General features: G+C 39.3%; 1 protein-coding gene across 2 annotated transcripts in view; it reads right to left on the reverse strand.

The window, feature by feature from the left end:
• Positions 1-14,506, reverse strand: part of RNF17 (ring finger protein 17) — a 157,168-nt gene that overhangs the window by 31,916 nt on the left and 110,746 nt on the right. Inside the window, exons 23-28 of one of the 2 annotated variants that reach the window (XM_059684174.1) lie at positions 14,185-14,275; positions 12,823-12,938; positions 10,340-10,629; positions 6,275-6,438; positions 3,044-3,163; positions 2,049-2,129 (exon numbers count right to left, since the gene is read on the reverse strand). In XM_059684174.1, the coding sequence (XP_059540157.1) occupies positions 2,049-2,129; positions 3,044-3,163; positions 6,275-6,438; positions 10,340-10,629; positions 12,823-12,938; positions 14,185-14,275 (862 nt within the window). Of the gene's footprint in view, positions 1-2,048; positions 2,130-3,043; positions 3,164-6,274; positions 6,439-10,339; positions 10,630-12,822; positions 12,939-14,172; positions 14,276-14,506 lie in introns of both variants that reach the window. The other variant, XM_059684175.1, reaches the window with a different exon arrangement.

Raw genomic sequence — 14,506 nt, forward strand, 5'->3', positions numbered from 1 at the left:
GATGGCCGGTTGACCTGGTCTAATTAGCATATTACCCTTTTATTAGTATAGATAGATTATATAGGATAGGATTGCTTAAATGGGGAGGAAAAGCCTTTTTCATCAGGAGGAGATGCTCTTGGCAGACAAAAACACATAATCTCTATATCTGGACTGATAGCCAGCCATATGCACTATACTGCCAAAGTGGTCATTAAAAAATTGAACCACTTTCTTATACCTTAAACCAAATAGCTGTTGACCCTATAACCCCTCCTCAGCCACCACCTTAGGTTCTGCCTTCATAGTTCATCCAGATTAGGTTCTGATTGGTCAGTTTCTATGCCAGTCAGCGTCAAAAGCTCCGCCTCCTAGGCAGCTATTGGCTCCTCGTACTTCACCCAGATTAGGTTCTGATTGGTGGTTTCTATGCCAGTCAGTGTCAAAAGCTCTGCCTCCTAGGCAGCCATTGGCTCCTGGCATTTCACCCAGATTTGGTTCTGATTGGTCGGTTTCGATGCCAGTCAGTGTCTCTGGGGCTATCTCTGGGCCTGATCAAAGAGGCGGGGCTGCTGGAGGCCCAGAGAGAAACAGAGGTGCAGCTGCTGGCGAAGCCAGGAGAGAAAGAGAGGCAACGGCTGGGCAACGGCTGATCAACAGCTGCCACTGAGGCTTCAAATAAGACCCTGTTTCTCTCTCTGCAGGCCTCTCTCCAGGCCTAATCTGCAGCCCCCTCGGCAGTCAGTGCTCTGGCACCTGCTGCAGTCAGTGCTGGGTCGCCACAGCAACCCAGCACTGACTTCCGGTGTTAGGTAGAACCTTCAGTCGTTAGGGACCCTGGCTCTTTATATATATAGATGTTTTTAATTTTGTTTCCCACCACTAAAATGGAAACTCCATGAAGGCAGGAATTTCTGACTATTCAGTTCATAGTTGTACCTCTGGGCCTAGGGAAGGTTTGATAGGCAATAAGGGCTGCAGGGCATGCAAATCCATGGTTTCAGAGAAACTGAGCAATATTTGGTATACAGCAGGTCCTTTAGTTAAAACATTAATAAGATGCCTAGAAACTTAACTCTTCATTTCGCTTAAAGTCACAGAACTTATTAATGATGTGAAGTGAGGACTTACTGTACTACAAGTTGTTCTCCTATGTTAAACTAAGTAGCAAAGAAAGCTACCTTGATAAACTCAAGTCCCACAGAGCTTATAAGTAACCAGAGGGGCTCTGGTTACTAACACAAGCAACACTAAAAGCTTCTCTACTTTCTCATTCAAGCGGGTCTGTGGCTATTCTTAAGTCTTTATCATCCTATCATCATAGATTTCATACAGAAACACTCTCCTTACAGTTTTGTATATTTCTACTGGAATCCTTAAACATAGCTGCAGATTAATCTTCTTACCTCACTGCTTAGAAACCTCTGATGGGGCCCCACCGACTGACCTCTACCTTTCTTAAATCCTATTCACCACTACTTTTTCTCATGAAACCTCTATTCTTCTAGCCAAACAGTTAAACTCCTTAAAAATGTGCCATGTCCATTTGTCTCTCTATGCTTCATGGTGGATTCCATTTCCCTGGTCAGGAGAACTTCCTTATCTTTTCTTCAAGGGCTACCTCAGTTCTCAACATCACTAAGTCCCTATGTACTTACTCATTTTATCAGCCAAGTGACTTTGTAGTATACAGCTCCTGGGCTTAGGTCTGGTGTCTAGTTGTTTCCCTGACTGGAGAAGGTCTTTGAGCATAGGGTTTTACCTGTACCTAGCACAGTGTTCCATGAGTAGCACTGTCCTGAAAACTACCATGTGTATTTTTAAATGCCTCTCATTCTTTGATACTGCTCCCCGTTATCAAAATAAGTTGTTAATATGGAATCTTCCAAATTACCGATTCTAATGCTTATAAAAGTTCTCAGAAACTGAAGTAGTAACTTCTTTATATTAATGAGTAATTTACATTCAGATAGGAACATTGTTCAACATAAAAAGATCCCTCAAATGATGTTACATGTAACACCTTATGGCAAATAATTTAAATCGATATATGCTTTAAGTACAATTACCATAATGTGAATTTCCACCTCTCTCTTTGAAAGTAGTTCCTGAAGGAGTTCTATTGCATCTGGTTGCCAGACACTACCAACCTATTTGGGAGAAATAAACTGATTTTTCACATTTTCACAAAATAATTCATGAAGTAAATGAAGATACATCAAAAGTAGCAATAAACACATACCATTAGAGAGTAGTACAAAATATATAAGCAGTTTTCAGAGAATATCCTGGGTGTATGATAGAAATGATCTTAGGAAACTAGTATTTGTCTGAGCTTCGACCATCATACTCTTTTAAAGCATTTTATGCTTTAGAAATATGCTTTTGAAAAGGCCAATATACCAATGTGGTGCTTGTACAATATGTATTATAATGCCTACAAGATGTGTTTATTACAGAGCAGTGATTGTTATTTTTCACATGTTAAGAGCAAGGAACGGGAGCTTCTTGCTTTCTGCTAACACCATGCCTGTGAGCCACGTGGAAGTGGACCCTGTACCTGTCAGTCCCTGGAACGATGGCACCTCTAGTGACATCTTGACTACAGAACCACCAGGAACCCTGAACCAAACCACCCAGCTAAACTACTCCTAATCCCTGATCACAGAAACTGTATGAGATTTTTTAAAAGTTTACTGTTAATTTAGATCACAAGTTTCAGCTTAGTTTTATATAGCAAAAGATAATTAATATACATTCCTTTATCTGACTTCCAGCTTCAAATCTATTAAAATTTTATTTGATGAAGGAATAAGACATTTTTACATGCTTATGCCTTCCCATCTATGAAGATATCATGTCTCTTCATTTATTCAGATGTTTTTATATCCTTCAGTATAATTCTGTAGTTTTCTTCATGAAGTCCCTTTAGCTGTCATATTAAGTATTTTATTATTTTTGTTACAACTGAACGAGATTTCAAATTACAAGCTAATTTCTAGAAAATTATTGTTAATAAAAAACATTTAAAAATTAATCATGCTACCAATTACTGTTTACTCACAGGTATGGTATGATAGAGCTGACAAGGAATACAAAACTGGGGTGTGTCAGGATATAGCAAAATAGGGTAGAGATGGCATTGTGGGATCTTCTCAGTGAGTCCATGATCTAAATATTGTACCTGAAACAGGACAAATGCAGTTTATATTTAAAATTTAGTATTAAAGCCAAGGGACAGAAGAAACTGCTATTGTTCTTTTTTAAAAAGATATATTAAAAAGATATCTAAATCCGGACTTGAAAAATCAGAAAAAAGCAACATCATATCTCCTCATCCCACAGGATATTATTGTCTAAATTTTTCTCTTACACATAAACCAGAGTTGTTTTTTTAAAAAAATATGTTTTTATTGATCTCAGAGAGGAAGGGAGAGGGAGAGAGAGAAACATCAATGATGAGAGCGAATCATTGATTGGTTGCCTCCTGCAGGCCCCCCACTGGGCATGTGCCCTTGACAGGAATCGAACCCGGGACTCTTTCAGTCTGTAGGCTGATATTCCATCCACTGAGCCAAACCAGCTAGGGCTGCTTTTTGTTTTCTTAAACTGGTTCCTACTACATTTACAAATTCCTTGAGAATAATCAATTTTTCAAAATAATTTTTAAATTTTGTTTTGTCTTCCTCCCTAAATATTGTAGAAGTACTATATTACATTTAATAAAGGAGTATTTCTCAAATTCTCAGTATTTCTCAAACAATTTCACAGTTCGGGAAACTTTCCATGCAATGCTTCCTTCTTGGGTTTTCTTGGCAATCAGCATTTAAAAAAAGACATCACAGAGATGTAAAGTACAGCATAGGAAATACAGTCAGTAATCCTATATTGCAAACTGTCCTAATATGCAAATCGTCCCCTCAGGCGGTTGTTCGACAGGGAGACTGGGAGTTCGACTGCTTGCTATGACATGCACTGACTACCAGGGGGCAGTGCGGAACATGGCGGGGCCGGGGGGGGGGGGGGGTGTGTGTGTGTGTGTCAGTGATGCACTGTGACCTCTCGCTGGCTACCTGGGGACAGAGGTGCGATGAGAATGCGGGGTGTCCACTGAGCTCGCTCTCACTCCCCGTTACCCTCCCCCAGGATGCCAGGGCTGGCACACCAGGGAAGCCCCCGTGCTCAGGTGCCAGGCGTCTGCGAGGAGCTCACCCCACACCCGCATGGCCTCTTCTGGGGGGGCCAGGCTGCAGCCACTGGGACCACAGGGGCCAGCTGGATTTCCTGTGGGTTCGCACAGGAGCCAGTATGCAAGGCCAGCTGGGAGAGAGCGCGCTGCCTGCTTGGTTGCCACGTGGCACTGCTGGGTGGCCCAGAGGCACCCTCAGCATCCAGCCCCGCATCTCCACGTGGGGACTCGGGTGCTGTGACACAGGTGGAGGGGGGCGCGCGGGGGTCCGGGGACCCGGGTGCCACCCAGGGCCCAGTGGTCAGCTGGGACCTGCCCTTCCACACCAGACGCTCGCGCTTTGATCGCCAGCCAGGCCTAGGGACCGCACCCATGCATGAATTTCGTGCACTGGGCCTCTAGTATTGTAATAATTAGGTATGGTGCCAGGCGGGTACTAGACTTATCAGGGAGAACACTTTGTAAGTTATATAAATATCTCATCCCTATGTAATACACCTGAAACTAATATAATATTGCATGTCAACTGTAATTAAAGTTTTTTTTAAAAAATGAAATAAAGTTGAATAAAAATATGAGTATATTATATGTAGTTAGAGAGAGTATGGTTTCATGTAAGGTTTATTTCTTCTTCTTTTGTTGTTAATCCTCACCTGAGGATATTTTTCCCATTGATTTTAAGAGAGAGTGGAAGGCAAAGAGGGAGACAGAGGGAAGGAGAGAAAGAAACATCAATGTGAGAGAGACACACAGACTGGTTGTGCCGCTACTGGGACGGGGATGGAATCTGCAACCCAGTTAAGTACCTGTGACTGGGAATCAAACTCATGACCTTTCAGTGCACAGGCTGACACTTGACAACACCAGCCAGGGTGTAATGTTTATTTCTTAATGTCGATCATAGGTTAAACTTTGAAAGATATCAGGTTAAGGAATGAAAGTGTATTGTGTATACTTGAAATGTAAAACGACCACAGAAAAATAAAAGTGATGATTAAAGTATTAAAATACTTTGAAATAAATTTTAAAAACAGAAAAAATAAATTTACCACCATCTTATTTATTTGGATTCCATATATGTAAAATTCATGAATTATAATAAATTAGTAAAAGTGAATTTCAGTTCACTTTTGTATTAAAAAGGGGTTATCTAAACAATTCAAATGTATGTGAAAATGAACTCATGTACATATAAATACATGAATCTGTAAGTATTCATATGCTTAAATACTCACCCCAAATTTGAAGCCACTTTATTTCTATTGAAACCATTTAAAGCTTGTAGTCCAGTAGAAAAAGCACAAGATTTAGATCAGAAATTTAGAAATCAAATGCTAAATTTCAATTTTCCTATTAGTAAAATGGAAATAACCTATATCTACAAACATGAATGCACATATGTGAAAGAACCTTATAAAATCAGAAGTGCTATATAATTGTTAGGTATCATCATCAAATAGATAATAAGCCCCGTGAAAGTAAAAAAGAAATTTTCTTACCCTCCTAAAATTGAAATTTTAAAGTGCTGAAAGGCTCATGATTTAGTTGCTTTACTTTGTAAATACATTATTAAAATGGAAGTATTCTTATGTGTCTTTTTATATACACATTTTTTTCAAAGTATACAGTTCTTTCTAAATCTGTTGTGTGAAATTCAAATACTGTATCTCAGTATTCTGAAAGTAACCATTATCCTGATAGGGCAAATTAACTGGGCTGTAAATGAATTTGCTAAGGAAATATGTAATGTACTGGAAAGCAAGCTGTTTTTACTTGACATCATGCATACAAACAGAGCTTCCAATGACAAATAAGTGGTACCATTAAAGTACTAGTGGCCAAATCTCTACCTGGAAATATTTTTTGGTTATTCACGTTAATAATTATACTTAAAAAAAACCACACAGAAGAAAATAAAAAACAAACAAAAAATAAAAACAAAAATTCTTATGACAAATAAATATGTAATACATTGACCAGTCTTCCTATGGGATTGAACTCATTAAAAAATGTTTTTATCAAACTTTCATGTATTTAGATTTAAAAGAACACTTAATGTTACAGCATTTAAGCTTGAAAATAGTCACAAAAGAATATCAAACTTACCCTGATAGTGCCGCCAACGACTTCAATTACCTTGCCTCTATACCACATAGTATCTGATCCTCTTACTGCACAGGCTTCTCCCTTTTTCCAGAAATAAGGCTCCAAAAGACCAAGGCATTTTAAATTACTTTGAATTTCATTCATCATTTTTATTAGCTCAAATTCTGAAGAAATTATTAAAAATAGAAAGTACTTAGGAAAATTTTTACCACTTTCAAATGAAGTCATCACTAACCTTTAATAATTTTATCATTTAGATAATATAATAAAGAATTAAAAATCAGTCGCATATATTAGAGCTTTAATAAAAATCCAATTAAAGCTTATAGTCAGTAGCTTCTATATGTTTCAAAACATACAACTGACTAACAGCATGTAAAGAATTATTCTGGTCTCTAGTCGTAAGCATAAGCATTCTTCTGGGAGTGCAAGAACCCTGAAAAACTCTAGCTATGTACCAGAGAGCGTAATATAAAGGAACTACTTTATGGTGTTATTTTGTTAGCACATCTAAGTGAAATAGAACATAGTTATGTGCTACTTGATTCTAAGATACAGCAGAATGCTGGGATATAAAATTAAAATTCTAATGCTACTTATTGCTAACTGACCCATTATTTCCAGAGTAAATACATATCCCCATAACTGATAGCATAGAACACAGGCTCTGAAATTAGTTTCTCCCATCCAAGTACTAACCAGGCCCGACCCTGCTTAGCTTCCGAGATCAGACGAGATCGGGCGCGTTCAGGGTGGTATGGCCGTAGACTGAAATTAGTTTCTTTAAATAATTCTACCACTTTAGTTGAGTGATCTTGGGTAGTTCCTTTACCCTCAAAATCTGTTTGTTCTTCTGTGAACTGGGTGTAATAGTGCTTATCTGCATTATTAGGATTGTGGGGAAATACATGTAAAGTATGTAGTACACTGCCTGGCACATTATAGTCAAGCAGTTTGAACTATGACTATTTACACATGTCTGGATTAACTTCTAGTGCTAGAGGTCTCAAACATTGTTCACGTCTTCTAGAAGGGTTTCTTGGCTCTAGAATAGCCTACTACACAGATTTATTTGGTTTTCCAAATTAAAAAATAATATTTAGGAGATCAACAAATGAAACAAAAATTTAAAGAAATTCATAGCCACCATCACCTTATCCATAGCCACCATCATCTTATCCATAGGTAGACTTACTATGGAACTAAAAGAGATTAAGTCATACTAGAGTTGTTGGGAGTTATAGAGTATTTTGGACATGACCAGGTTGTAGAAAGGAAGAACTTGTACATAAGCTTAAGGAGATCTCAGAAAAGCCTGAATATTCATTCTCAAAGGGCCCTGAATCTCTAGTCATTTGTGGTAATTTCTTTTCACATTCTAAATGAACATAAAATTTTATATTCTTTTTTCTTAGAGAGCCTCCAAACTTGCATAGGTACCTTTTAAAAGAATTACCCCCTTTAAGATGTGTGGAAGAGAAACCAAGATGGCAGCATAGTTTAACATCTGAAATTGCTGCCTCGCACAACCACGTCAAAACTACAATTAAAAGACAAAACGGACATCATTCAGAACTACAGGAAGGCTGGCTGAGTGGAAATTCTACAACTAGAAGGAAAGAGAAAAGCATACTGAGACTCAGAGGAGGTACGGAAGTAAAGTGCAGAGGTACGGAGGCGCACATGTGCGTGGAAAGGGCTGGCAACTGAGGATGCGGCTGTCTTTTTCAATCGGGAGGGAGACACAAGCTCCTGACTGCTCTGAACTCCAGTTCCAGGTGAGTCTCTGGGGACCCAGACTCACACGGGGAGAAAATGGACTGTCTGGCATCGGGCGGAACTCAAGGGCAGCTTTATCTCAGAGGTGCTAGCAGCAATTACTGTGGGACACTGAGACCTGGGACCTCTTAGGGCAGGGCTGAGGAACAGCCACAGCTGTTTGCTCTGCCCTGTTGATTCCGAGACCCCGCACCACCCAAGCTGTGCATAGAGGCTTTTGCATATGAATGACCTGGCCCTTTGCAATCTAAAATTACCTAACAAACTGCAGCTGGGTCAGAGAGACCCAGAACATCCGAAAGAAGGCCTAAGGCCCCATAGCAGCTTGCACTGCTTCACAGCTGGGCCTTATCTGGGCACCTCCAAATCCCAAACAAAGAAGAGGAATCTGCATATCTCTCTGTAGCTCCTGCTGGGTGGCCTCAGGCAGAGGCTAAATTAGCACCTCCTTAGAGATCCAAGAGCCAGTGTACCCATTGGTCAGAGTGGGACCATCCAGATTTCAACTCCTTGGATCCATAAGGGACACACTCAGGGGGCAGACTCAGTGAGCACCAAAGCCCCGCTGAAGCAAGTCTTGCCCCAGAAGGGTGTCTCCAGCACAGAAGTTCTCCCACTGCAGACACAGCTGATTCTCACTGCCAATTGTCCTGGAGGTCAATTCCTCCCAGTGATACCAACAACAATCAAAGCTTAACTACAACAAGACTGTGCACACAGCCCACAAAGGGGTACACCAAGAGTGTCCATCTCAGGTAATTGGGGGAGGGGGTGAACCATTGGGCCCTATAGGACACCTAGCACACAAAGCCACTCTATCAACACAGGGAAGCAACCAAAATGAGGAGACAAAGAAACAGGTCACAAATGACAGAAATGGAGGAAAGCAAACTACTGGATATAGAATTCAAAACAATCATTATAAGGTTTTTCAAGAATTTTCTAGAAACTGCCGATAAATTTAGTGAGACCCTGGAGGATATGAAAAAGGACCAGTCAGAAATTAAGCATACACTGATTGAAATAAAGAATAATATACAAAGATCCAACAGCAGACTAGAGGATCGCAAGAATCAAGTCAAAGATTTGAAATACGAAGAAGCAAAAAATACTCAACTGGAAAAGCAAAAAGAAAAAATAATCCAAAAATATGAAGATAGTGTAAGGAGCCTCTGGGACAACTTCAAGCATACCAATATCTGAATTATGGGGGTGCCAGAAGAAGAGAGAGCAAGATACTGAAAACCTATTTGAAGAAATAATGACAGAAAACTTCCCCTACCTGGTGAAAGAAATAGACTTACAAGTCCAGGAAGCGCAGAGAACCCCAAACAAAAGGAATCCAAAGAGGACCACACCAAGACACATCATAATTAAAATGCCAAGAGCAAAAGACAAAGAGAGAATCTTAAAAGCAGCAAGAGAAAGACACTCAGTTACCTACAAGGGAGTACCCATAAGATTGTCAGCTGATTTCTCAACAGAAACTATGCAGGCCAGAAGGGAGTGGCAAGAAATATTCAAAGTGATGAATACCAAGAACCTACAACCAAGATTACTTTATCCAGAAAGCTATCATTCAGAATTGAAGGTCAGATAAAGAGCTTTACAGATAAGAAAAAGCTAAAGGAGTTCATCACCACCAAACCAGTATTATATGAAATGCTGAAAGGTATCTTTTAAGAAGAGGAAGAAGAAGAAAAAGGTAAAGATACAAATTATGAACAACAAATACACAGCTATCAACAAGAGAATCTAAAAATCAAGTGAATAAATAATCTGATGAACAGAATAAACTGGTGAATATAATAGAAACAGGGGCACAGAAAGGGAGTGGACTAACAATTCTTGGGGGGAAAGTGGTGTGGGAGGTGCGTGAAGAGACTGGACAAAAATCATACACCTATGGATGAGGATGGGGGGGCGGAGGTTAAGGGCAGAGGGTGGAGTGGGAACCGGGTGGAGGGGAGCGATGGGGGGGGGGGGAGAGGAACAACTGCCATAATCTGAACAATAAAGATTTATTTTAAAAAAAAGATGTGTGGAACCTGGAACCATCCCCATGTTTATCTTAAGCTTAATGTCTATTCCCAATGTCTCAATAAATGGTTATGTGCTAGGAATTGTGAAAAACACTTTGCATTCATTATTTCATTTAACCCTCACAAAACCTCAGTGAAAATGAGGTTGGAAGAGGTTAAATATTGTCCTAAGTATTTAAATCCATGTCTATCTTACTAGCTAGGACTTATACTGATGAATCCTACATAACATAAAAGATCTTACCTGACAACTTAGGCACCACAAATACTGTTCCATCATCACCAATGCAACTGACTACTGCCTCAAATACTTTCATGTTGGGAATAACTGGTGGTTTATAGCATCCAGGGGTTCTTGCTTCTAGAATGTTCTCCTTAAATGCAGACACCCTGTGTTCATTGCTAATATCAGCAGCTTTTTTGTCAGGGTCAGAGTTAATTTTAATACACTTAGTAACCATTGAATCTTCTTGTTTCAGGGGGATTTCCAGAGACTTCTCAGATAATGAATGGCTGTTATCTAATTTATTAATTCTGTAACATTCAAAAAAGAATACATCTAAACATGAGCAATAAAAAGTTCTGGAGAAAATAATATAAACAGAATCCTTCTAATATAATATTTGCTGTAGTCTAGTCTAATTTATTACATGAAATGGAACATAATTTAAGTTATAATGAAAATTACTTTAAATTATGAATAAGCATAATAAAAAAGGATTGATTTCACTTAAATGCTTTATAATCTCATATTACATGCTATTCTCTCTTCAAATCTCATTGGTACATCTTAAGTATAAATCAACTAGATGTCAATGGGAAATACAATCACGTTGATTCTAATTTAGTTCACATATACACCTGGCAAGTTATCAACATTCATAAAATAACACAAAGATAATATGAGTCTCTTAAAAATATAGTACTATTCAGATTAAATGTTAATGGTAATATGCTATATACACTCCATTTTTAAATTTCCTGTTATTCCTTTACAATTATAAAAAAAGTATGCCTACAAAAAAGAATCCTAGGAGATACTAGCATTGCTTATTTTAGCAGAATTATAGCAAATTTTTGTTTCATCTATTTTCCTGTATTTTTTAAAAGGAAATAAGCATTGATAAAGTTACATAATTTCACACCTTCCACAGCTCTCTTACAGTTCTCAGCCTTGGGACAGCTGGTAGTTTCAGTTCCATAAAAGCAGATGCTATCTATTAGTGCTATTAACTTGCCCAGCATTGTTCACTTTAACATTTCTTTATCAGGAATTGCTTTAGTCGCAGAGGTCCTCAAACTTTTTAAACAGGGGGCCAGTTCACTGTCCCTCAGACATTCCACACCTGTGCACTGCGGGTCAGGGATGAGTCGGCTGCTAAGCAGGACAGGCAGCGGCGGCAAAAACACCCGGCGGGCCGGATAAATGTTTTCGCATGTGGCCTGCGGGCCATAGTTTGAGGACCCCTGGAAAGTCAGTGAACCAAAAGAGACACACATGGGACTAAAGATGCAGGGGCAGCCGCAGGCCACTGTCCAGCATTAGGTTAGCATCTAGCAGGCATGGCTAACTACCTTATGACCCATTCCATTTCTGATTTTTCATTCTCCTTCCATTTCATCAGGACTGGGGTCCAAATAAGAGAACATGTAATAATCTATATAATAAAAACCCAGTGGTCGTAACACCATAACAACCAAAGACTGGTCACCAGGAGGTGCATTGATGGGTTCCGTGGCACCAGCAGGACTTGACGCTGGGTCCCGTGGTGCACCGGGTCTGGGTCTCACGCGATTTCACGCGCTGGGCCTCTAGTGTAGTATTAAAAAAAAAGAGATTTGGCCATGCATAGTACAAAGTGGCTACTTGGAACATCTATAATAATAAAACCGTAATATGCTAATTAGACTGGAAAGCTGAACAACCTTCTGGATGTCCTTCCAGATGAAGCTGCCATAGCGGGGGCCGAGGCAGAGTGGTTAGGGGCAATCAGACAAGCAGGTGAGTGGTTAGGGGCAATTGGGCCTAAACTGGCAGTCGGACATTCCCTGAAGGGTCCCGGATTGCGAGAGGGTGCAGGCTGGGCTAAGGGAACCTCCCCACCCCCCGTACATTAATTTCATGCACCAGGCCTGTAGTATGTCAATAATTTCCATAGACCTCTACATCTAGAAGGAGAGAAAGTAAAGGAAGCTGGGGCTATTGCAATATCATGTTCATTCTCCCCATGGACCAAAAGTACTTAAACCGCGAAAGATGTGCCTGAAAAGATCTTTAAATGTAAATATTGTTCAATTACATTTTTGTTACCCATTTCTGTTTCACAAAAACACATTTTTGGTGTATACCAGAACTGTCAACATAAAGCTTAAACATTTCTGTCTAAGCACATGAAGCCAAAGGGTACAGATCTGGTACCTACTATACCATCCCCTCATCTCCTTTCCTTTGGGTTGGAGTGTAAATGCCAAAGCAAAGGGAAAAGTAGAGAAGCAAACATGTCAGTTTAAAGAGGGGTTTAAATATGCAAGAGCTGATGGGATTGAATAAAGGAACTGGCAATCATGAAGGAATCTGTTTCTGAGCTGGCTCCTTAGGTTTAGTTTATCATTTTAAAGAGCAAACGAGATGCAATTTAGGTTTGAAAGCACACAGACAGGAAAGCATAGAGGTAAATAAGAAGCCTTCATCACAAACTGATGTAAAAAAAGAAAGAAAGTCCATACCTCCTTTCTCTCAAGGCCAAGCCCTTTTTAATCAAATATTTAGAGACATCAACACGCTCTCCTTTTTCATTTCTGCAAAAAATTTTCACAGGTAATGGCCATGTCGTGTTGTTTTCCTAGTGGTTTAAGAGCAGAGTAAGTATGAGACACAAAAATGAAATCTACACAATATACTTTTTGTTGTTGTTGTTAATCCTCTCCTAAGGATATGTTTCTACATTTAGGGAAGCCCTCTAAGCAGAAAGAGTGGGAGGGAGGAAGAGGAGAGGGAAAGAGGGAGGTGGGGAGAGGGGGCGAGGGGGCAACGGATAGAGGGAGAGGAGGAGGGAGGAAGAGAGAGGGAGGAGAGGAAGAAGGAGACGAAAGGAGAGGAAGGGAGAGGGAGGGAGGGAGGGAGATAGGGAAGGAGAGGAAGGGAAGAAAAAGAGAGAGAAAGAGAAAGGAGAGAGAAGAAAGAGAGGAGAGAGATGGAATCTGCAACCCAGGTACATGTCCTTGACCAGGAATCAAACCCGAGACCCTTTAGTGCATGGGCCGACACTCTAACCACTGGGAAACACTGGCCAGAGCTACAAAATACACTTTTCACAGGCATTTCCTCCACATTCTCCAAGCCAAAAAGAAAATTCCCAGGCAAGTACTTTTTTTTTCCACCCCAGAGAGGGGGAGGGGAGCGTTACACCATCAGTTATAAGCTCTCTATTCTCCAAAACTCTGCAAATTATAGATTGAAATATATTTTTCCAGTTATGGCTTTTTTTTACTATAAAAAGCAAAAGAACTACAAAACATATTCTGTTTCATATAAATCGTAAAAATGAAGAAAGTAACATGGAAAAATTACTTATATATGAAAATTGTGATTATTAATGTGATAAAAGGTATTAGAAAATGTAAAGGAGGCAATGAGTATTTTTTAATGTTCTAAAATGATATATCATATATATATGTATATATATATGTGTATATATATATATACATATATATGTATACATATATATATATATATATATACCCTCTTCTCAAATCCATACTCACATACACACTTTTTATGAAATAGTTTACCTGACTTCATTAGAAGCCCAACTAAAGTTTCCAGTTTGAATGAGTATCAAAAGGCTTCAGAAATACACTCTAGCATAAATTGTTTTGTAGCATGCAAATTATCAACTCAAGAATATTAAATGCTTTGATTCATTCATATGATTATTTATGTTATATCTCTTACCAAACAGGTATTATAAGACCAAGTTTGAAAAAAAAAATAAGCTCGCTGTTATTTTGTCAACAAGAAAATACACGGAATTGTAAAAAACATCAATGAAATAATCAGTGCATATCTATTGGAACCCCACTGCACACCTGTAAGATTATAGTTGCTACAGCTCCAGTTAGGTACAGTGAAAGACAGTCACAAGCTGTCGCTGTCCACTTGTCACTCCCACCAGTTGGTCTAAAACAAAGAAGGACAACTTGTTTTGTAACAGCACAGGACATAGAAAAATAAAATAACCACTAGGTACATATGTATTTGAATCAAATAGTTCCCGCAAATAAGAGCAAGTGTCACTCCTATGAAGCCCCTCTATGTGGAAAGCCCATGTAAAGACATCAAAGCCTATCTTGCCCTTCAGGTCAGTGCTGGGTCTTTGGGTGTAAATGCTGACTTGTTTCAGTTGGCGAT

Source organism: Myotis daubentonii, chromosome 2 (genome assembly GCF_963259705.1).
Source record: "Myotis daubentonii chromosome 2, mMyoDau2.1, whole genome shotgun sequence".
NCBI lineage: Eukaryota > Metazoa > Chordata > Mammalia > Chiroptera > Vespertilionidae > Myotis > Myotis daubentonii.